The following is a 23,129-nucleotide window of genomic DNA, read 5'->3' as shown; positions in this document are numbered from 1 at the left end:
GCTCATGCTCAACAGTCCCATAGACAAGGAATGAAGCAGAAGTCGAGCATGCACATGTCCTCTCCATTAAGGATGGGCTGTAGAGCCTCATGCTTGCGGTTCATGACTTCCCTTCACTAGGGGGGTCCTAGTGGTCAGAGCCCCAGTGATTAACAAGATAGGGATAAGTTGATTTTTAGGAGATTAACCCTTAGGTTTTATGTTAGGATTTCTGACAATGAACTTATAATTTATGATTTATTACAAGCCTCCTTTTACAACATTTTTAATCTTCTCTTCAGGATTGTTACAACATAGAAGATAATGAACATGAACCTGGACTGAATGTCCATCTATCTCTCAATAAAGCCATGTACCACTCAATGGATATTTCTAACCAAGATATCACTGTGTCTCTTAATTATGAACCAAAAGCCCCTGGATTACAGGTTCCTGAGAACACGCAAGTGGCCAGAGGTCAACATGAAGTGAAAAAAGACTGGGAAACAAAACAAGAGGAGTCAGTCACTTTTAAATCTGAAGAAAGTAGACACATGGATAAAGTAAAGAAGTTAGAAGCTGATAAACTTAAAACAGAAGAGGAACAAAGAAGACAAGAAATAATTAAGAAAATTGAGTCAGAAAGGCTCCAGCATAAGATAAGAGAACAGAAAGAAAATGAAATGAAGGAACAGCGTAGATGTGAGGAAGAGAAGAAACTGCGAGCTGAACAAATTTTGAAAGAAGCAGAACAAAGAAGACAGGATGAGCAAAGACAACGTGAACAGGAGGAGCGTAGATGCCTCAAACTAGAAGAACAAAAAACTTGTGAGCAGGCGCAACAGAGAGCCGTACAGCAAGCTGAGGAGCAGAAGAAAGAGAGAGAGCCGCAAATGGAGCAACAGAAAACTATGCAGGAAGCTGAGAAACAAAAAACGTATGAAGCCGAGATGCAAAAGGCTCTTCTGGTGGCAGAGGTCCAGAAAATGTGTGACATTGGGGAAGCGAGAGCTCTGCAGGAAGCTGGGGAGCAAAACAAATACAAACTTGTGGAGCATAAAATCCTTACGTTGGAAGAAAAGGTGGAAAAGTGTGAAACTGAGCAACAAAAAGCTCTTCAGATCGCACAAGAAAAGAAAAACTGTGAAGTAGACCAGCAGAAAGCAATTCAAGTAATAGAAGAGCAGAGGAACCGTGAACTTGAGCAGCAGAATGTGCTTAAAATCGCAGAGGAAAGCAAGAAAGAATTTGAAATTGCACCAGGGCAAAGAATGCATGAAGTGGAGCAAAACAAAGAACTACAGGTAGAAGAACAGAAAAGGTGTGAACTGGAGCTGCAGAAAACTTCCCAGAAATCTGAAGAACAGAAGAAACATGAAGAGGAACTTCAAAAGTCAGTTCTAGAAGAAGAGGGGAAGAGGTGTGACATGGAGGGACAGAGGGCCCATAAGGCAACTGAGGAGAACAAAGGGCTCGAAGTGGAAGGCCAGAAGGATAAAAAATTCCTTCACAAGGAACTATTACAAAAATCAGATCCTATTATTGAGGATGTAAAGAAGAATGTAGACGAACCACAGCATTCCTCTATGGATGATAAAAGCTGTATTATAGAGAAACGGCTCCCCGAAAAGCCAAAAACAGAAGAGGAAAGTAAAGAAAATGACGTGGATTTGAAACAGAGACTGATTAATGAAGAATTGCGATGGCAGGAACTTGACCAAAGGCAAAGACCATTTACATTTAAGGTCACATCAGGTGAAAAGCAGATGATATTTGAGAAAGTTAATTTATCTCCAGTTACATTACGAACGCAGCAAACAACATGCCCTAATACATCAGGCTCTAACGAGACTAAAACTAATATAAGTTCACAAGTTCTTCCATCCTCGCAGAGCATTCCCCACACTGCAATTTTGGTTACAGGAGCACAACTGTGCAGTACAGCAGTGAACCTTAATCAGATTAAGGACCCAGCTTGTAAGGCATTACTTGGATTAAAAGAAGAGAGGAACTTAGATATTGTTGAAACCAAAAATGAAAGAAATACTGGCAATACTAAGTACATCAGCAGTAAAACAAAATACACTTCAGAGACATTGGAAAATCAGTCTATCAATGCAGAATTGGCTTCCGCTAGGTCAAAAATATTCAACAAATCTGAAAATGTTGCCATGACTGTAAATAATATAAGCGATACTCACGTATCTAGTGATGACTGGACAGGAAAGGGTAAAGTCGAATCCCATAATCTCTTACGAAAGACAATGTCAGCCAGTGCAAAATTTTCTATAACACCAGCATGGCAAAAATTTCCAGAAACTGGAAAAACCGTTGAGGTTAGAAGTAAGGAACATATAGGGACAGTGTTACCCGAAAACATGGCTCAGGGAAGGCCTACAGAAAGAGCATTAAGTGTTCAAGAAGTGGTAGAATATAATCTGAAAAAGCAAGGTATGCTTGATAGCGGTGCAGAAGGTTGTATATTTTCTAAAGATCTTCCATCCTTTTTGGTTCCTAACCCACCTCAGTCTCCTCGTCGTCATTTAGAAGGACAATCTTCGCCCAATGTACAAATGTCCCACAATATGAGAACAGATAAATTATTACAAATTTCAGAAGAGAAGGTGGCTCCATTTGGAATCAAACTAAGAAGGACACATTATTCCTTGAGATTTCATTCAGATGCTCAGAATGAGCAGAAGAGGAAGAAACGATATAGCGCAGGAGACAGCTTTGAAGGAGTTCCTACTCCATTTTCTGCAGGAGATGAAACTGAAATAAGGACTTTATCAGACAAAGAAATTTCAGAGTCCCCTACAATGTTAAGGAAAGATAGCGCTGTTAAAGTCTTGATAGATACCTCAAACAACTCATCTGAAAGCATGCATGGCACCCCAATTTCTCCACTGATCCTAGGTACAAGCCACCATCTGTCATCACCTAACAAAGACAGAATAGCTCCTAAGTCGCCCACCATCCAGAAGCCATCACTTGCACCTAAACCATCCAGCCCAACCCCACCATCCTCCCCACTTTCAAAACTTAGTAAAACAGATGTGAATGACCCTCATGGGGAAAAGATGGACAAAACCAGACAAAGAAGTGTAATGGAAGAAGTTAAATCGAGTGCTGCTTTGTCATCTTCAAAAAATAGTGAAAGTCTGGAGCATGAAAAAACAGATTTGCCATCAATCCCATGGCGAGAGAAAGTGGATAAAAGACCAGAGAAAACTGGAAGAGGTAACATAATTAGATCTCAATTATGTATCTTTTATTTATATACTGACATTTTCAGATCAAGGATTTAAAGCTGCCAACTGAAGTTACTCATAAAGAACCTGTAAGCACGATTTGTCATGTGAGGTAAAGAAATTGCTGTAATGGCTCTGTAATACTGATTACATTGATACCTTTGGTGAATAAATTCGCCTTGTGGTTCTTCTTTAATCAGCATTTAAAGTTTTCTGCTAATTATATTTGGGTGCACAGGGTACGGACTGTGCACAGGGTCTTCTCCTCCCTGTCTGTGATCCCTCCGCCCGCCTCCGTTCTGTGAATGACAGGTCACGGCTGAGATTTCAAAGCGAGGAATCAGATCATTCAAAACCTGGAGGCAGGCGGAAGGGCTGGGAATCACGGACAGTAGGAGAAGACCCTGTGCACAGTCCGGACCCTGTGCACCCAAATATAATTAGCAGAAAACTTCTAATGGTGATTACAGAAGAACCACAATGCAGATTTATTCATCAAATGTATCAATGTAATCAGCATTACAGCACCATTACAGCCATGTCTTTACTTTACATGACAACATCGTGCTGACAGGTTCTTTTTAAAGGGAATAAGTGACCTTGTAAAATGCTATTTACCTGCAGCTATAGGGTTAGTTCTGCAGGTAAATGGAGTTATAATGCTGCTCGCCTGCCTTACAGAAAGTGCAGCTACCTGGAGAAAATTAACTTATTTCCTCCCAGGAGCTGCCGGCTTTCAGTCATGGGGGCATGCATGGAGAGGCTAAAGTTTTCGCTCACAGCATCACGCATGATATTGTAAGCAGTGGCAGTAAGTACGCCCCGGCACTTTGATTGACAGCCATCTCTGCACAGATGCGCTGCACTGAGAGCTGTTAATTAAAGTGCTGATGCTTTCTTACAGCCGCCGCTCACAGTATCGTGTGCGGTACTGTGAGCAGTGACTGTAGCTGCCCCCATAACTGAAAACCAGTGGCATTCAATAATGCGGCACTGTAACGCTATTTACCTGCAGATTCACCCTTTATCTGCAGATAAAAAGCATTTTCCGAGGTGACAGCTTCCCTTTAAAATGTTTTTTTTAGGCATATGGCAATGATGACCTTTCCTAGGATCCGTCAACTATACCAGATCGGGAGCGGTCTAACTGATCTGCTGTTATTAGCTCCAGCAGTGGCCATATGTAACCACTGAACAGAGCTGAACAGCACTGCCATGTGTAATGTGCAGTGTCCCGCTGCTGGATACTGCAGATCAGCTGATATTCTCTTAAATAAGAGTGTCTGGAGCTGTGCTGCTTTATATCTGGTCACCGCCGGGCCTAATAACATCAGATCTGTGGGGGCTTCGGGTGTTGGACCTACACCTATTTGTAAATGGTGTCCTATCTAATGGATAGGTCATTAATATCATGTGCCCAAACCACCCCTTTAAATTGAGTAAAATAAGTCAACATTGGTCATATCACTTACCAGTAGCCAAGTGTCTCATAAAGTGGTGCAATTATTCACAACCGTGTAAGTAATTCAGAACGTTTGACTCAAGTCTTATTTCGTGTACAGACATTTATAACTATGATCCCCGCTGTAGAAACACAGGAACGAGCTGTGCTGCACATAAGAACTAGTTTCATGACGACACTGAAACTGAGAAGTTATCAAATGTGTCAGAATAGTAATGTAATGTTTGTTTTGCAAAAGTGGTGCCAGTGGCGTGTGCCATATTTAGGGAAACTCTCATAGCAGATTTAAAAAAAAAAAAATGCAGGAAAGTGGCATGGTTGTATAGCTATGTTCCCAATGCAGTCAGTTTGCATTCAGCGCTATACTTCTATCGAAAAGGCAGAGGCCCCTATGAAACTTGATGGACCTCATTATAAGCCAATGGAGTCTGTCAGACATTGGTGATATCTTTGGTTTCTCGCCTCCATAATAAGTAAAAGCCACATTTCTAGTGTCAACATAGCCCCAATGAGAATATTTTTTGGTGCACCACGCTGTGATCTATGAGCAGCAGTCATGACACGACATACGTCTGTGTAATAAGCCGTGAATTTCGGCAAATATAATAAACACATAATTTCCCGCTATCCGTGTTCACACTAGTGTCAAATCCCTATATTCTAATGTTAGTGAAGGGCAGAGGCCTCAGTTAATTGGTGGCAAAAAAAATTTATTCTACGAGAATGACATAATTTGTTGAGAAAATCCAAAATATGATATTTGTTCCAATCTAAGGCTGCGTTCACATAAAGTTATCGGCAGGACTGCTCTGCTTTTACTGCAATTTTGAAAGAATGAAGCAAATATTTCTTCAATGTGGCAGCGATGGGGGAATACAGCCTTAAAGAGAAGCTGTCAGCAGGTCAAAAGTGTTCAGTTTTTTATCTTATTGTATTTCCACTACTCCTCTCACTTTTCGTTTTTTGAATCCGATGCACGGTTCCAGAGATATGGGCCTTTTCATTTAGCACCGATTTTTACAGTCTTTACAAGGGGCGTGGCTCACATGGTAATTATGCAGAGCAGCCTGTAGACCCGCCCCTAGAGAATCATGGGAGCATCGCCTCCTTGGCAAAGACCTTAAAAATTTGCACAAAATAGAAATGCCCATATCTGTGGAGCATTATAGTGTATTATATAGTATAGTATGATTAAAAAAAAAACAAAATGGAATGCTTAGGGGAGCAAGAGAAATAAATTGACGTGGTGAAAGGGTCCTCTTTAAGTTACAAATCACCACTGTTTTCTCCAAGATACTAACCTTTATGTTACTGGAAAAGTCTGCTATGTTGTATCCATGATAAGTGGGAGCCTGGACCTCCAAGACTCTACTAAACTGCACGCATCAACATGGTCATTCAGTTCAGTAGAACCATGAAGATTCTGATATTGCAGTTGTTTTATGGCCATATAGAAATCCTTAGGCCGGACATTAGAGGACTACTAGTGATGATTGAGCATGCTCGTTGTTCGAGATTTACGAGCATGCTCGGGCGAGCACCTATTATCTTTAGCATGCTCGGGCGTTAAGTGTTCGTCACTCCGTGAACATGATTTGCGACTGTTTTATAGCTTTAATACATGTGTGGAATGCTGGAAAAACAGGCATTCCTCACATGTATTAACGCTGTCAAACAGTCGCAAATCATGTTCAGGTAGCGACGAAAACCTAACACCCGAGCATGCTAAAGATAATAGGTGCTCGCCCGAGCATGCTCGTAAATCTCGAGCAACGAGCATGCTCGCTCATCACTAATGGCTACTGACCAAATGATGCTTTGGCCGAGAGCCATCTCAGCTGACACTTCCATACACAGGAGCGCTAATGAGAAAGCTGTCGCCCGACATGTCATCGGCAGTCTGAAATCTGACATGCACGATTGACATCTCTCCTAATCATCAGTCGGCCAGTGCCCTCTCCTTCCACATTAGAATGTCGGCTGAACTCATTGATATCTGTGGGTTTAGCTGACTTTAGTCTGATGTGTATTGGGGCCCTTACTCTATTATCATAAGATGCGTAGCTTACGTCTTAAAATCAGAGGCATAACAATCATGGTCACTGAGGGTGCGACTGGAACCGGGCCAATGGAGTCAGGATGTCTGCTGATACCAGCGCTGAGATCCTGAGATATATTATGGTGCAGAGAACTGCCGGCTCCATGCACCACAAAATCTATACATGCCGCCAACCAATCAGAGGCCAGCAGCTGATGTCAGTGTGCTCATGAGCTCCTGTGATTGGGGCGGCTCATGACTGTCATGCATTGCCTTCTCCAATGCACCGGCTACGAAGTATGAAGAGAAATGCGGACATTATTACAGAAAGGGGACAATATTAGAGACATTATTACAGGATGGGGGACAATATTACATTATACAGACCAGGATGGAAGACATTTTTACAGGGGGCCATACATTTGATCAACATTTTGGTGAGGACCGAGGTCCAAATTTTGCACTGGGGCCCATAGAGCTCTAATTACACCACTGCTTACAATATAATTATGCTTTCCATTTCCTTGTTCATGCCTGTACCATAGAACAGAAAATATAATAAATTGCCTTATCAGCAAATTATATTGCTGCTACAATCTTAATTGTTGATGCAGTTGGCTTCACTATTATTTTCTTCTTTGATAGAATACAGCTGATTATTTTTCAGACGCATTTCCTCTAACCTTTAACCTGTCTAGTGCATTTGGCTGTCACTGCGTTCTTTATCATGCTTGGGGTTGTTGGCATTGATGTACACCTCTGACTACAGTAACTCCACAACCTATTCATATAATCAGTTATGTAGCTACACGGAGCTCGTCAGAGATCTGTGTCAATAAGGATACGATGAAAACTGTTGGCATAAAATAAATCAGTAATACTGTAGGAGTCTTGGCGATTAAGATAACTTTATATTCATAACTTTACACTTAAAAACATCATAACTAACTAAAGTTGACAGGAAGAAAGAGAGGGAGCTTACTGGCAATTAGTGTTCGCTGTTGCATAGACTTCTCCCGCATTGAAAGTCATCAAGAGAAAGGAAATTATCTAAGATCTAGTTAGGAAGTCCATAGAATAAACTGCAAATCTTTATTTCATACATTGAAAACCAATGTAAATCTAAAATGGATTTCGCATGCAGAAAAAAAAAAATCTAGCATACCTACGCGTTTCATACAACTGAGGCATATTGTTGAAACGCGTAGGTATGCTAGTTTTTTTTTTCTTTGCATGTGAGATGCATCTTGGAATTACATTGGATTGTAATTCATGAAATGAAGATTTGAATTTTTATTCTACAGACTCCCTAGCTGGATCTTGGATCTTTTTCCTTTCTCTTGATAACTAAAGTAGATCTGTTTATCCTGAAGGAAAAAAATACGTTTATATCTGCTCGAAAAGATGTTGGAAAAAAAGGTCTATAAGAAAATCAACCAAGATCTTTCACAATGCCAAACAAACTCTATATTTCTGCTTCAAATGCTAAGAAAATGCGGTCTAATTGTTAGGAGTCACAATTCTAGATTCACTGTATACAATCTATCTAAAGTAATTACAGTACAGATGAAAAGGTCATATGTTTTATTCAGCACATTCAGTAAATATCCACAGTGCAGAAAGAAAAAGTAAGAGCAACTCTGTTAATGTCTTTTCCAAGAGCTAATTGGCAAAAGGAGTTTCAGTTAAGATGAAATTGGAAGTGTTGGTTGCACAGGTGCTTTGTCCATTACATTAAAGATGGATTCACATATCTATGTTTCATGGTCCGAGTACGGTCTGGGATGCACAGATTGGCCAAACTCAACAGCCTCATGGGCACATACAGTTGTGCTCAAAAGTTTACATACCCCGGCAGAATTTTTCCTTTCTTTGACTTGTTTCAGAGAATATGAATGATAACAAAAACTTTTTTCTCCACTCATGGTTATTGGTTGAGTGAAGCCATTTATTGTCAAACTACTGTGTTTTCTCTTTTTAAATCTTAATGACAACCAAAAACATCCAAATGACCCTGATCAAAAGTTCACATACCCCAATTCTTAATATCGTGTAATGCCCCCTCTAACATCAATGACTGCTTGAAGTCTTTTGTGGTAGTTGAGGATGAGGTTCTTTATTTTCTCAGATGGTAAAGCTGCCCATTCCTCTTGGCAAAAAGCCTCCAGTTCCTGTAAATTCCTGGGCTGTCTAGCATGAACTGCGCGCTTGAGATCTTCCCAGAGTGGCTCAATGATATCGAGGTCACGAGACTGAGATGGACACTCCCAAACCTTCATTTTCTTCTGCTGTAGCCAATGACAGGTTGACTTGGCCTTGTGTTTTGGATCGTTGTCATGTTGGAACGTCCAAGTACATCCCATGCGCAGCTTCCGGCTTATGAGTGCAAATTTGCGTCCAGTATTTGCTGATAACGTGATGCATTCATCTTTCCTTCAAGTTTCCGGTGCCTTTGCTGCTCACACATCCCCAAAACATCAGCGATCCTCCTCCGTGCTTTACTGTAGGAATGGTGTTGCTTTCATCATAGGCCTTGTTGAGCTCTCTCCAAATGTAACGTTTATGGTTGTGCCCAAAAAGTTCAATTTTGGTCTAATCACTCCAAATTACCTTGTTCCAGAAGTTTTGAGGCTTGTCTCTGTGCTGTTTGGCATATTGTAGGCGAGATACTTTGTAGTATTTGCACAGTAATGGCTTTCTTCTGGCGACTCGACCATGCAGCCCATTTTTCTTCAAGTGCCTCTTTATTGTGCATCTTGAAACAGTCACACCGCTAGTTTTCAGAGAGTCTTGAATTTCAGCTGATGTTATTTGTAGGTTTTTCTTTGCATCCCGAACAATTTTCCTGGCAGTTGTGGACAAAATCTTTGTTGGTCTACCTGACCGTGGTTTGTTTTTTACAGAGCTCTTGCTTTTCCATTTGTTAATCACAGTTTGAACGCTGTTGACTGGCATTATCAATTCCTTGGATTTTTTTGTATCCCTTTCCTGTGTTATACAGTTCAACTACCTTTTCCCATAGATCCGTTGACAATTCTTTTGCTTTCCCCATGACTCACAATCCAGAAACGTCAGTGGTTGGATAAAAGATACAAGAGTCTGTCTGGATCCCAGAAACTCACTCAGCTTTTATGCACAGACACTGATTACAAGCAAACAGGTCACAGGTGAGGATGTTACCTTTAGTAGCCATTCAAACCCATTTGTGTCAAATTCTGTGCATGTTATCAGGCCAAAATCACCAGGGTATATGAACGTTTGATCAGGTTCATTTGTATGTTTTTGGTTGTCATTAAGATTTAAAAAGAGAAAACACAGTAGTTTGACAATAAATGGCTTCACCCAACCAATAACCATGAGTGGAGAAAAAGTTTTTTTGTTATCATTCATATTCTCTTAAACAAGGCCAAGAAAGCAAAAATCCTGCCGGGGTATGTAAACTTTTTAGCAAAACTGTATAAGTCTGTCAAGTTCGGGTTAGAGGTCCAGCCTGTCTGTGCATCATAATCCATACTGGAAATGCAAAACATGGATTTGTGAACCGGGGCTTAGGTATACAAGGCCATCAAGGAAAGCAACCTTCAGAAGACCTGTTATATAAACTCATAAGGCTAGATAAGCTACAAAAGCATGGGTATACATCAATCCAAAAGACCTGGGTGTGCATCAATTCATGATTAGACAACTACCAATGGAGAAAATTCAGAACTGTTGAAGGTTTCCCTAGGAATGGGTATCTTGTTCCTGTTAGAGATGGCAAAGTACCCAAGGGTGGCAGAAGAGGACCTACTGAAGACACTGCACACACCTCTGTTTATGTGTCTTCTAATAAAAAAACACTGAAAATGAATAGTAGTAGTGGAAGGACATCACAATGAAAGCAGTGTTGTCCAAATAAACATTCTGGTCCATCTCAAATGTGCTCAAACTGGTTGTTCCATAATGTTTCTAGGAAAATGCTTTATAGGCAGATGAGACAAAAGTATAACTTTGTAGCGCAAATGCTCAACTCTAAATTTGGAGGAAATATAAAGGAAAGTCAATTTAAAGGGCATGAAATAAATGAAAGGGGTTGTCTAGCCAAATACAAAAAAAATAAAGTTAAAAATAGTTATATAACTTACTAATATAGTTTAATTATGTCAGATGCCCTGACCCTTTTGTAGCTGCTCCAGTCCCGGCAGCTTAATTTCCAGTCATGTGATTAACATTTGACTATTTCCTGTGACGGCACGTAAGCGTAACAGTGTGTGAGGGGGGGCTGGCTCACTCCCTTCTCTGGAAACTGCTGGGATACACCCAGGATTGTAGGGGCCACCAGACAGCGGCGTACATAGGAATCATGGAGCCCCATAGCAGAAGCTCTAATTGGGCCCCCCTTCAAAATAAAATGTAAATAATAGTCGGGGTTACCAAAGATCACATCTCACAACTTTCCATCCTTAACATAGTAATTTTCCTCCTGCTGAAGTCCTAGATCTCTCTTTCATTGCCCCATAAAGTGTGATGCCAATAAAAGGGGCCCCCAAACACAGTATGATACCCCCATGGTGAATTCCTCCACATACGCAGTATAATGACCCTACTATACCCTACCTCAACTCCCAGGGCAAAGTATGCTGACCCCAACACACAGTATGCTCCCCGAACTGTGAGCCCCTAGAGCTAGAGAGGAAACTATATAACTAAGGACGGCGCTATACATAATAAGTGAGTACACTATATACTAAGGGACTGTGCTATACATAATAAGGCTACATTCCTGCATCTGTGTGCAGTGTCAGTGTGCTGCCCTGTTTTACCGATGCATTGAGCATGTCCTATTCTAATCCTCAAAATCGGATCAGAACAGGACATTCTCTGACCCTCACAGATCTCATTCTCAGATCCGTGATTTTCATGGATGTGTGAATGGATCTATAAAACTATACGAGTCCGTGGACCATCCGATAAAAAGATCTGGCAGCACACGGACATTTCACATAAATGTGAGAATGCAGCCTAAGGGATTTTACAGATAACATTATCACTCCAAGTCACACAGTGCAGATACAGAATAATATTTACATCCAGGCACTTACCGCTGACGTGTCATCTGATCAGAGTCGGTTTCTGCTGCTTCTTCTCCATCTGGTCAGACCTTCACGTCGACATCTCCCAGCCACGACTCGTCTTGTCACAATGATCTCCAGCCTAGAAAATAGCAAGGTCACATATTGTATGCATACATTTGTTTCCCCCGCTCTGCGTCCTCGAATACAGATATGTAACCCCCCCCATTAATATACTATTAGCCACTTAGTAATCAAAATATAAAGTGATAAGCAGCACTGTGCCCCCATTAACTATAATCTCTACCAGCCAATAATATAAATTATTCAGTCTCTGTGACTCTCCCCAATTAACTGTAAGGCTATGTGCACACGGAAAACATAGAAGGCTTCAAAGTACAAGCAAACTGAAACCCCCATAATTGCTCTCTCCCAGCACCCCCATCATTGCTCTCTCTCAGCACCCCCATCATTGCTCTCTTCCAGCACCCCCGTCATTGCTCTGTCAAAGCACCCCCGTCATTGCTCTCTCCCAGCACCCCCGTCATTGCTCTCTCTCAGCACCCCATCATTATTCTGTCCCAGCACCTCCATCATGACTCTGTCCCTGCAACCCCATCATTGCTCTGTCCCAACACCGCCATCATTGCTCTCTCCCAGCCCCCCCCATCATTGCTCTGTCCCAGGACCTCCATCATTGCTCTCCCCAGCCCCATTATTGCTCTTCCCAGCCCCATTATTGCTCTTACCAGCCTCATCAACCACATTGCTCTACCCAGACCCATCAACCCCATCATTCCTCTCCCCAGCCCCATCATTGCTCTCCCCAGCCCCATCAGCCCCATTATTGCTCTTCCGGCCCCATTAGCCCCATCATTCCTCTTCCCGGCCCTATCAGCCCCATCATTCCTCTCCCTGGCCCCATCATCCCCATTATTGCTCTCCCCAGCCCCATCATTCATCTCTCCAGCCCCATCATTCCATCATTGCTCTCCCCAGACCAATCAACTCCCTTATTCCTCTCCCCAGCCCCATTATTGCTCACCCCAGCCCCAACCATCCCATCATTGCTCTCCCCAGCCCCACCATCCCCATCATTGTTCTCCCCAGCCCCCGTCATTCCTCTTTCCAGCCCCATCATTGCTCTCCCCAGCCCCACCATCCCATTATTCCTCTCCCCAGCCCCATCAACCCCATCATTCCTCTCCCCAGCCCCATCATTCCTCTCCCCAGCTCTATTATTGCTCTTCCCAGCCCCATAATTCCTCTCCCCAGCCCCAATATTGCTCTCCCCAGCCCAACAACCCCATTATTCCTCTCCCCAGCTCCATTATTGCTCTCCCCAGCCCCATCAGCCCCATTATTGCTCTTCCCAGCCCCATAATTCCTCTCCCCAGCCCCATAAGCCCCATTATTGCTCTTCCCAGCCCCATCAGCCCCATTATTGCTCTCCCCAGCCCCACCATCCCACCATTGCTCTCCCCCCACCTCCCCTCCCCAGTGTTTCAGTAAAAAAACAAACAAAAAAAAAACAACTTACCTCAGCTCGCTCCCCTGCAGCATCATCCTGGTTGCTGGCAGCTTTCTTCCTGACCCAGGCGCGCGCTGCATGATGACGTCATCAAGCTGCGCGCGCCTGGGTCAGGGAGGAAGCAGAGGACGAACCCTCCAGCTCCGCTGCTATTCTCCTCCTGACAGCAGCAGAGCTCCAGGGATCGCTCACTGACCGCCACGTGCAGGGAGCAGCTGCACCATGCGGGCCCCTTGGTGCAGCTGCATGGTGGGGACCCGGCGCAGCTGCACCGGCGGCGGTATATCCACCCCTGGACTGCTATGGGGCCCCACCGGCTCACGGGCCCCATAGCAGTCGCGTGGTCTGCCGCCATTGGCAGTACGCCACTGCCACCAGACGAACAGGGAACCTAGCGCAATTGAAATGTACCATTAAGTTATATAACATTTAATGTTATTCATTTCATTTTTGGGATCGCTGGACAACATTTTAATATTGGTTCAACATTTGGAAAATGTTGAAGCCATAAAATTGACAAAACAAAGCAATAATTTATGAGAAAAATACAGTATGCTGGTATGATGTTTTTCTTGATAGACAGGAAAAGCTAACACCTTTCTGGTACATTAAAAACAAATCTCCAATCGGTCATTATAAAGAGCTGATGTGTAGTCTCACTAGAATGACCTAAATGCTAAGTGTACGTTTTTTGACTATTCTCATGTTGGTTGTATCTTTACTTTTTTTTGCTTCTTAGCTGCAGGTAGATTTCAAGTTCTACGACTGTTCTACTAGTTTATGAGTAGGAGGTTGAGGTATGTAAGATCACCTGTCTTTCTATCATGAGATGACTGACGTTCTGTATGATTTGTTCTTACAGACAGACCAGTGCTTCAGAGCCGGCATTCATTAGATGGCACAAGACTGATGGAGAAAGTTGAATCTGCTCAGCCCCTCTGGATCACACTTGCTCTTCAGAAGCAAAAAGGATTCCGCGAGCAGCAAGCAACAAGGGACGAGAGGAGACAAGCTAGAGAGGCCAAGCAAGCTGACAAACTAGGGAAAGAAATTGTAATTTGATTTATTATTTCTCAAATTAAATATGTAAACAAATAATATTTTATTTAATATATTAAAACCTTAAAGGTGTGGTCTGAAACACAAATAAGTTTTCATCCTAAATATCTATTTAATGTCATAATTTAATCTATTTTCTAATATACTTTAATTAAAAATTGCCTACCATTACTACCATTCCCTCACTACTCTAACTGCTGTATTTTTTTTCCACTTCCTTTTTGATGACGCCTCGCTTGAGTATCCCAGTGCATGCTGGGATGCTCCAACAAAGCGTTATCAGGGAGGAGAGGCTGCAGTCCCTGCCCCCTCCATGATAAAAAGCTTCATCAATGACCTCCGTTTCGGGGGCTGGGTTAGCTCCTGCATCGGTTGTCAATTCCGAAATATGCTTAGTAGATTCTTGTCACTGTACAATAAGCACAGTGACAGTGCGCTCGCTCTCCGACTGATCAGAAGTAAGGCGCTACCAAGAGAGTGCACTGTCAGTGTTCATTGTCAGAAGGATACTTAGCATGCAGAAACCAGCGCCGCTCCCGCAAGTGATGTCGCTATATTTTTCATTAACAGGACTTACTAGGAATTGTTTTTCTTGTGAGAAATAGTATTGTACTTTTAAAAGGTACATATTGCTTACTGTGTCATGTTTTTTGCGGTGTGAATAAACAAGAGATGTCTGCCATATTTTTTCCATTTGCAGTTCATTGTAAATATTTTATTAACTTAATTTTTTAAGTTATTATGTGGACAGCTAGTCAGTATGTTTTTTTGTTTATATGTAGTGTATGAAATGTTATTTTCTTTGACAAGACTGCATCTTCGTAATTTTTTTCTGGACATCTTTTAAATATGATTTTACATTTTATTTTCAAACAATTAATACATTAACATACAATGCAAATTCATCAGGATCAGTGTAAGGCTCTGTTCACATGTCCTTTTGTCATCCGTTTGTGATGGACCCAGAATTTAAAAAAATAATGGATCCCTTACAAACCGAGCACAAATGAAAGCCAAAGTTTTTGATTGAATCTTTAAAAAAATAAATAAATAAACGCATCCATTTAAAATGGCCATTTTTTATTCCGTTTTGCATCTGATTTTGTTCCGTTTGTAACAGACCTGTTTTTGCTAGAAGTGTTTCTGAATGGATCCCTCCTCCCTGCACACACAAGGGTGTCAGTCACGCTGCTGTGGGCATGATCCCAGCACGTTGTAGCAATGATGGACAGTGGTCCCTGACTAGTCCACTGCCTGCAGATAGGGAGAGCTGAAAAGATTTCACATTGTTTTTAAACACTCACATATAGAGTTTTGGTATAACATAGGGAACAATAAAAATGGTATTGGGAGGCTGATAAAGTACTCCTTATACCTACTTAGGGTCAATTCTGTGCCCAGGAGACCTTTAAGAGATTAAAATGTCAACTTTTTAACAAGCCATGCAATGCTCCTTAGGAAATTTAAATATTCAAATAGCCTCTTCAGCGAGGAAGATGACTTGATCTCTAGCGCCACCTATTGAATGTAGCCACCCACCAGGTGAAATGTTCCCCCTTAGATCCCCAGTCAGAGGCTCTCATACAGGCAAATCAAATTTCCTGTATTGCCCTGAGGAGGGGCAAACACCACGAAACACGTATATGCTAATGGAGTTTCAGATTTGGCTTTTATCCAGGGTCGATATAGACTTTTAGGATTGCTACGTACAATAGGTGGCGCTAGTGATCAAGTCCCCTTCTGCTGTAAAGAGGCTATTTGCATATCTTTTTAACAGACGAAGTACTTCTCACATCCATAGGTACTCAACCCCATTTACTTAAGTGCTAATACCTGACGTGGACAAATATAGTACCCTATATACACCACCTATGTAAGTTCCTTGATGTTTTAAAAGTTTATAATAGCCAGCTCAAAGATTATTGTATCTGAACTAGAGGACAAACATTAATTTAAATCCAGAAAGTAACAGATATTATTGAAAGTAATGAAATCATTGAAAAAAAGAAGATTGTAATTTGCTGATGAATTCATAAATATATAATATGTTCCCAAATATTGTTTTTATAGACATCCAGTGTTCAAGCAGGAGAATACAGGAGCAGATCTGGATCCCTGCAGAAGCCAGTGCCCCAGGAAGAGAAGAAATGTGAGACCGTGGTGACGAGACTCCAGCGCAGGGAACAGCTGCAGAAATCCAACACTCTTCCAACATCTGTCACAGGTATAATAATGGCGCCTCCAACGCAAGTATGAACAGAGCCATAGGCACTACTACTACTACTAGTGTATGGCAAGATTTCTGTCCAATACCCTCCATTCACGGCAGCGGTCATCACGCGCACTTGGTTCCCAACCATCTGTCAATTCAGACAGTCTGCAAAAAACAAATGTTGGGTGTATCCAGCATCTCGTCCGCCGGTAATGATATAAATCAAAGTTATTTGTTATTCCATGGTAAAATTTAAGATTAAATATTCTTGAAAAATAGTGCAAAAAATATTCGGGATGAACCTTACGCATTTCAAACAAGTTCTTACTCATAGTACAATCCACTGGGCCACTGAAGTCAATGTTAAAAGTCAATGTTTTTTACACAATTTTTCAAAAATTTTTTAATCTTTCATTTTACCATGAAATAGTAAAGAACTTTGATTTTAATCATTACCTGTTGATGTGATGCTGGATACACCCAACATTTGCATCTTTCCCTGCTGCTGACACAGCTTCCATCCCTGCACCGCCCTAGGACAATGTCCACAAACTGCATTTCACCTAGGCGAGCTGGATTTCAACCTTTTTATTGTGCAAAAAACAGTCTGCAGAAAAAAGTGGTGGGAATGTGTTACATCATGTCTTATACTCCAGTCACATCCAGAGCTGCAGGCATAGTATGTCTTATACGCTAGTTACATCCAAAGCTGCAGTCATAGTATGTCTGATACTTTAGTTACATCCTGAGCTGCAGTCACTATTCTCCAGTCACATCATGATTTATACTCCAGTCACATCAACAGCTTGCAGTCATAGTATGTCTTATACTCTAGTTACATCCAAAGCTGCAGTCATAGTATGTCTGATACTTTAGTTACATCCTGAGCTGCAATAACTATTCTCCTGTTACATCATGTCTTATACTCCAGTCACATCCAGAGCTGCAGGCATAGTATGTCTTGTACTCTAGTAACATCCTGAGCTGCAATCACTATGCTCCTGTTACATCATGTCTTATACTCCAGTCACATCCAGAGCTGCAGTCATAGTATGTCTTATACTCTAGTTACATCCTGAGCTTCAATCACTATTCTCCTGTTACATCATGACTTAGGCTATGTGCACACAGTGCATTTTTGGTGCGTTTTTTCTGCGCAGAATTGCACCAAAAACGCATTGCATACCTTATCCCATGACTTCCTATGACATTTTGCAAGTTCTGTGCACATGATCAGGAATTTTCCTGACAGGATTTCATGTGCGGAAAAAAACGCAGCATGTCCATTCTTTGTGCGTTTCCGCATTCGTTTTTGCCTATACAATGCATTGGAAAAACGCATGGCAAATCCGCAGGCAAAAACACATAAAAAAACGCATCAAAAATGCATGAAAACACTGCAGAAATTTCTGCAGGCAATTCCTGAACATACACACATAGCCTTATACTCCAGTCACATCCAGAGCTGCAGTAACAGTATGTCTTACACTCTAGTTAGTAGAGCTTCCCTAACATATATATAAAACCCAAAAACAAAGAATTCCCAAATCTGTATAACTCAATGAATAGATCATCATTGTGTTTCATTGAGAGCAAACAGGAATTCAAAAAAACTGTGGGGTCAGTTTTATGAAAAAGTATTACATTTTATTCAATATAATATAAATATACAACACAAAAGATCATATAAAAGGTTTGGAATGAGGAGATACTGCAACAACACTATGGAGAGGGTGATGGAATATCCACCATAGTGAAAGAAATAGAGAGACACACTGGGTGCCCAATCATATGAACAAAGTATCCTAGTAGTTATATTGGACCAAGGAATACACTGAAGTATTATTATCGGTTGGATATATGTCCCCAATCAGTCAAAAAATAAGTGCAGCCCGATCCTATCCTATCTCTAATATGTCCCAATTGATGACTAAGAGAAATTATAAAGAATAGGAATTACCTTGCGTCATAATATCAGATGGAGCAGAGTGCGCTTGGGACCCGTGCAAAAGCCTCGACGCGCGTTTCACCTTCCGGCTTCGTCATACTTAGGCATTATGTTGAGGGTGTGACATGAAGATGTGGTTGTTTTTTTAAGGGGCATAGTTTATTTCCATAAAACTTTGGGGCCATCCGTGATTTTTGAAAAAGAAAAGTGCAACTAACTAAGCACCAGGTGCACGGATCACAGGTGTGATAAGAGGAAAGTGACGTAACATCCAGCTCCCACGATCCAAATAAAATAATAGTTGGCTTTATTGAAGAATCCACAATAAATATGGAGAATACATGGAGTGCAGATATGCAACGTGTTTCCAATCAACCTTGGCAATGATAAAGGATCATAATTGATCTGAAACGCGTTGGATATCTACACTCCATGTCTTGTTCATATTTTTTGTGGTTATTCAATAAAGCCATACATTATTTTATTTTGATCATGGGAGCTGGATGTTTCTTCATTTTCATTGATGATTTTTGGTTTAGATGTCCAGAAATAACGTAAATGTAGGTCAGCAACCCTGAAGATCACACACACTTACAATAATTACATCACCATGTTTTATGGTGATTGAAAGAATGATTTATGATCAGTAAGACATACTAACCATGGTGCAAAGACTGTTGGATGAACTATTGGGTGGACAGTTAAACTTTGCCTGAATATTCCTATATACAGCTCTATGTAAAAATAACAATAAAAATAGATACAATGTATCAAAATAAGCCAAGTCTATACATTGTACATGTGATTTCTTGTAAATAACATTACATATCTTTGTTTCTCCTACAGTGGAAATCACAGAGACTGTACCCGTACCACATGCGAAGGATCTTCCAAAGAGGTTCTCCACTCCAGATGCCACTCCTGCCTCCTCAGAACCAGCGTGGCTGGCATTAGCCAAGAGAAAATCAAAAGCTTGGAGCGACTGTCCACAAATCATCAAGTAGATCCCTTGTCCTGAGTAGTTAAGATTCCCCTTAGATGTCCTCACCTCCTCTCTGTGTACCGCTATATGGTTGTTGCGATAGACTTCTACAGTGATAACTTTTACGTGTCTGGGGGGCTTACTCCAGAAACATTACTATAATTGTTATTTTGGTCAAATGTGATCATACAAATGACCTTTATTTGTACATTTCGAGAGACTGGAGTAATGGAAGGTCTGTGACAGGTCATGGAGAAGATGACTTTAACAGGGCAGGGAGATAAGCAACCCAGCTACAAATCTCACCGTGCCGATGGCATCACAGATCTCTATAAATATTGTATTCAGGTAGTCAGATGGCTTGTGTATATGGCTGTATTGATGTTTCATAAGAATAGAGTATGAGCATAGATTTTTATCTTAGCTGAATGATGACTGACACAACCTGCACAAAAATGATGTCTTCTCTGGACCAATATGGCCAATACCGGTTTGCACTTTTTCTTTTTGATGCACTCATATTTTGCACACTATAGTATTATGTGCCTCTACTGCAGTGCTATTAAATCGGATTAAACACATGGGCAATAGTAATGTTGAAGCCCAACTGGATTTTGCAGAATCTGCCTAGTATATATTGCCAGCTTTAGGGTTCGTCATGGTCACTTTGCCACGGCAGGTGGTAGACATGGTTTCTCGGTGGAGTACAAATGCTAATTTTCTTCCTGGTAAATACTTATATACTGAGAGAAGAGGCTGAGGACTAAGAATACTGTTACGGACATCAGATTTGGAAGCTGACTAGCGAATTTGGAGGATGTTCTTTAAATTCGTGTGGCTACACGGGGAGGTAGGGTGTAACACCGCAAACTTTAAGGTTAAGTTCCCACGATGAGTTTTTGGTTATTTTTTTTTTACGCTGTGTAGTTTCTCTGCACAAAAAACGCAACGTCTTACAGTTCCAGCAAAGTGAATGGACTTATAGAAATCTCATGCCCACTGTGGTTTTTTTATTCAGCGTAAATGAATCTGTAGAGATGAGTGAACCTGAACTGGAAAGGTGTCCAGTGCTGAACTCCGAACACGAACTTCTCTTGGAAGTCCGTTTTACAGTTCGGGAGTCCAGGGAGGAGAAGAGAGCTCCAAAATTCAATGGGTTTGGGATTCAGGTTCGGTTAGGTACCAGAACCCGAACTTCCACGGGTCCACTCATCCATTCTAACCTTCGGTGCGTATTTGAAAACACAGAACTCCAGGGGGAATTTAGAGTACATTTCAGCAAAAATGTTGTGACTTTTTAAAAAAGCTGCATTTGATGAATCATCTACAAACATCTGGAAAACAAAAAAACAGGACCACAATGGCGAACAGAAAAATAATAAGAAAAAAAATAAACATATAAAATGTAATTAAAAATGGCACAAACTAAAAGTAGAAATTGATGTAAATAAAAAAAACTGGCTTAAAACACCAAAAAGTAGACAAAAAAATAGTGAAATCGGGGCCTTAGTGGCCAAGATCTAATAGTAACTCCAATAATCTAGAGGGTTTTCCCTAAATATATTAAACTCAAACTTCGCAAGAAAAAGATATGTGAGAGCTGATCATATTATTTCTATGCACAAAGTAGTGGGTATAAAATGTGAACATGTGGTCTGTTTGGATTTAGTGCGTGACTACCATTATAAATGAACAAAAAGTTGTCAGTATCCATAATAAGATGATCATTTTGTATGTGTATAAAAGGTCTGCCTTTAGTGTGAAAGTAGTAATGTTCGGGGCGGACATGTAGCGGGGCTACGGGTGAGCGCTACGGACCAGGCCCTTTAATGAATGACTGGTCAGTTCCAATGAAAGTTACTAGAGAGCCCTACTCATTTTTTCTTCTGGTATTTTTTTTAGTGGAAAAAGTTATTTATTTATAAAGTATTTTTTTGTACAGTGAATAAAAATAGAGAGAACATGTCATAGAAAATATTAAGGAGCACTCTGTGCGACGGTTTTATGCCTAGTGTAGGACTTGAGGGGGCAATGAATGGCGCAGGGATTCACAAGACAAGAACAAAGTAACCTTGTCTTGTACCTGCTTTAGTTTTGCCTCTAGTGCCCTTTATTAGACTTTTGAACAAAGAACACGTATACCCGTAACTTAAAGGATTATTCCCATTTCCAAGATCCTATCCCAATATGTAGTAGGTGTAATAATATTAGCAAATAACTCTAATTAGAAATGTAGCATAGTTCTTCTGATTCGCTATGTCGCTTTCCCCATGGTCAGGGCATTGCAGTAGCATGAATATCTATGGTTACGACCACTCATATAGTGACAGTTAGTTGTTACTGGTTGTAATCATGAATACCTAAGCTACTGCAATGCCCTGCACATAGGGTAAGCGACACAGTGAATCAGAAGAACTATACTACATTTCTAATTGGAGGCATTTGCTCATATTATTACACCTACTACATATTGGGATAGGATCTTGGAGACGGGACTAGCCCTTTAATGATATCAATAAAACATCTCCATAAGGAATATGCTAATACTCACATGTATCATAAGATTTCCATTTTTCTAGAGGCCTAAATTTATGCAAAGGTGTGTCCCAATATTTTCCCTTAGATTTGTTTTCAATCCTTGTTTTTGGTTAGTCTCATAATCTTCTCCTAGCCATCTACTGTAGTAATATCTCTACATTATCACATATGAAGGAATTTAAAGATTATACCACTTGATACTGACCTTCTTCTTCATGCATAGTGCTCCTTGGTGTATGCAGTTCACATAGTCACCTCTAGGTAGATTCTACACTTGTGGCCCGATTCATCAAGCCCGCCGATTTTCACACCAGTCTTGATGAGGGGCATGCTGGAGTCATACGCTCCTGATTCATTATGGGGTGTGCGCCTTTTAATGGATCGGGAACGTCTGACGAATGGCGTACGCTGTGCCACAAATCTTACTCCAGTCAGGCTTAGCCAAGTGAAACTGGCGTGAAAATGCCAAGTGTAAAGTTTTTTAGTGCAATTCTGTATTGCACAAAAAATGTGGTGACCTTTTATATCAGAATTCTGGTAAAATTTTGTTGATAAATCAGAGTCTTGGTCTTTTAAAAATCTGTTAAATGGGTTGTCCAGTGAAGAAAAGTTATCACCTATCTGCAGAAAGGTGATTACTTGCTGATTGGCAAATCGGAGATTTATTTTTTTTGAAGCACGATGGGGCATTTTTAGCCTGGGTACTAAATGGCACGTCTGGTCGGAAGCCCCAACCATAATCATTGTCTATGGTGCTGATGGAAAATGCGAAGTGTAGTGCCCAATCGCCCTATAGGGAATGGACCAGCGGTCGAGCATGCGCACTGCCGCTTCATTGTAACGTGGATAAAAAGTTGGTTGCAGGCCCCAGTGGTGAGGGCATAAATGAAGTTATAAAGAGGTTTTCCTGTGAAAAGTTAAAATATTTTATCTTGCAAAACACAATGTTGTAGGTGATTTTACAGACATTATTAATTGACTTTTATTAATATTTATGGACAACTTTATGTGATATATCTTCATTTGCCTTCAAAACAGATAGTTTTCTCCATGGCAAAGTGCTGGAAGCTTTCCTTGT

At 41.0% G+C, this 23,129-nt stretch overlaps 1 protein-coding gene across 3 annotated transcripts in view; it reads left to right on the top strand.

Moving 5' to 3' along the window:
* CRACD (capping protein inhibiting regulator of actin dynamics) overlaps window positions 1-21,712 on the top strand; it is a 190,259-nt gene extending 168,547 nt beyond the window's left edge. For all 3 annotated transcript variants that reach the window (XM_073645446.1, XM_073645448.1, XM_073645447.1), the window contains 4 exons: window positions 282-3,219; window positions 14,175-14,365; window positions 16,442-16,595; window positions 19,378-21,712. In XM_073645446.1, the coding sequence (XP_073501547.1) occupies window positions 282-3,219; window positions 14,175-14,365; window positions 16,442-16,595; window positions 19,378-19,535 (3,441 nt within the window). In that variant the 3' untranslated portion in view covers window positions 19,536-21,712. The remainder of the gene's footprint in view (window positions 1-281; window positions 3,220-14,174; window positions 14,366-16,441; window positions 16,596-19,377) is intronic.
* Window positions 21,713-23,129: the final 1,417 nt, after the last annotated feature.

This window comes from Phyllobates terribilis, unplaced genomic scaffold, assembly GCF_046119375.1.
Source record: "Phyllobates terribilis strain yellow unplaced genomic scaffold, ASM4611937v1 Scaffold_1__5_contigs__length_1240528914, whole genome shotgun sequence".
Taxonomy (NCBI): domain Eukaryota; kingdom Metazoa; phylum Chordata; class Amphibia; order Anura; family Dendrobatidae; genus Phyllobates; species Phyllobates terribilis.
Note: the sequence above shows the minus strand (reverse complement) of the source record. Positions and strands in the feature narration are given on the sequence as shown.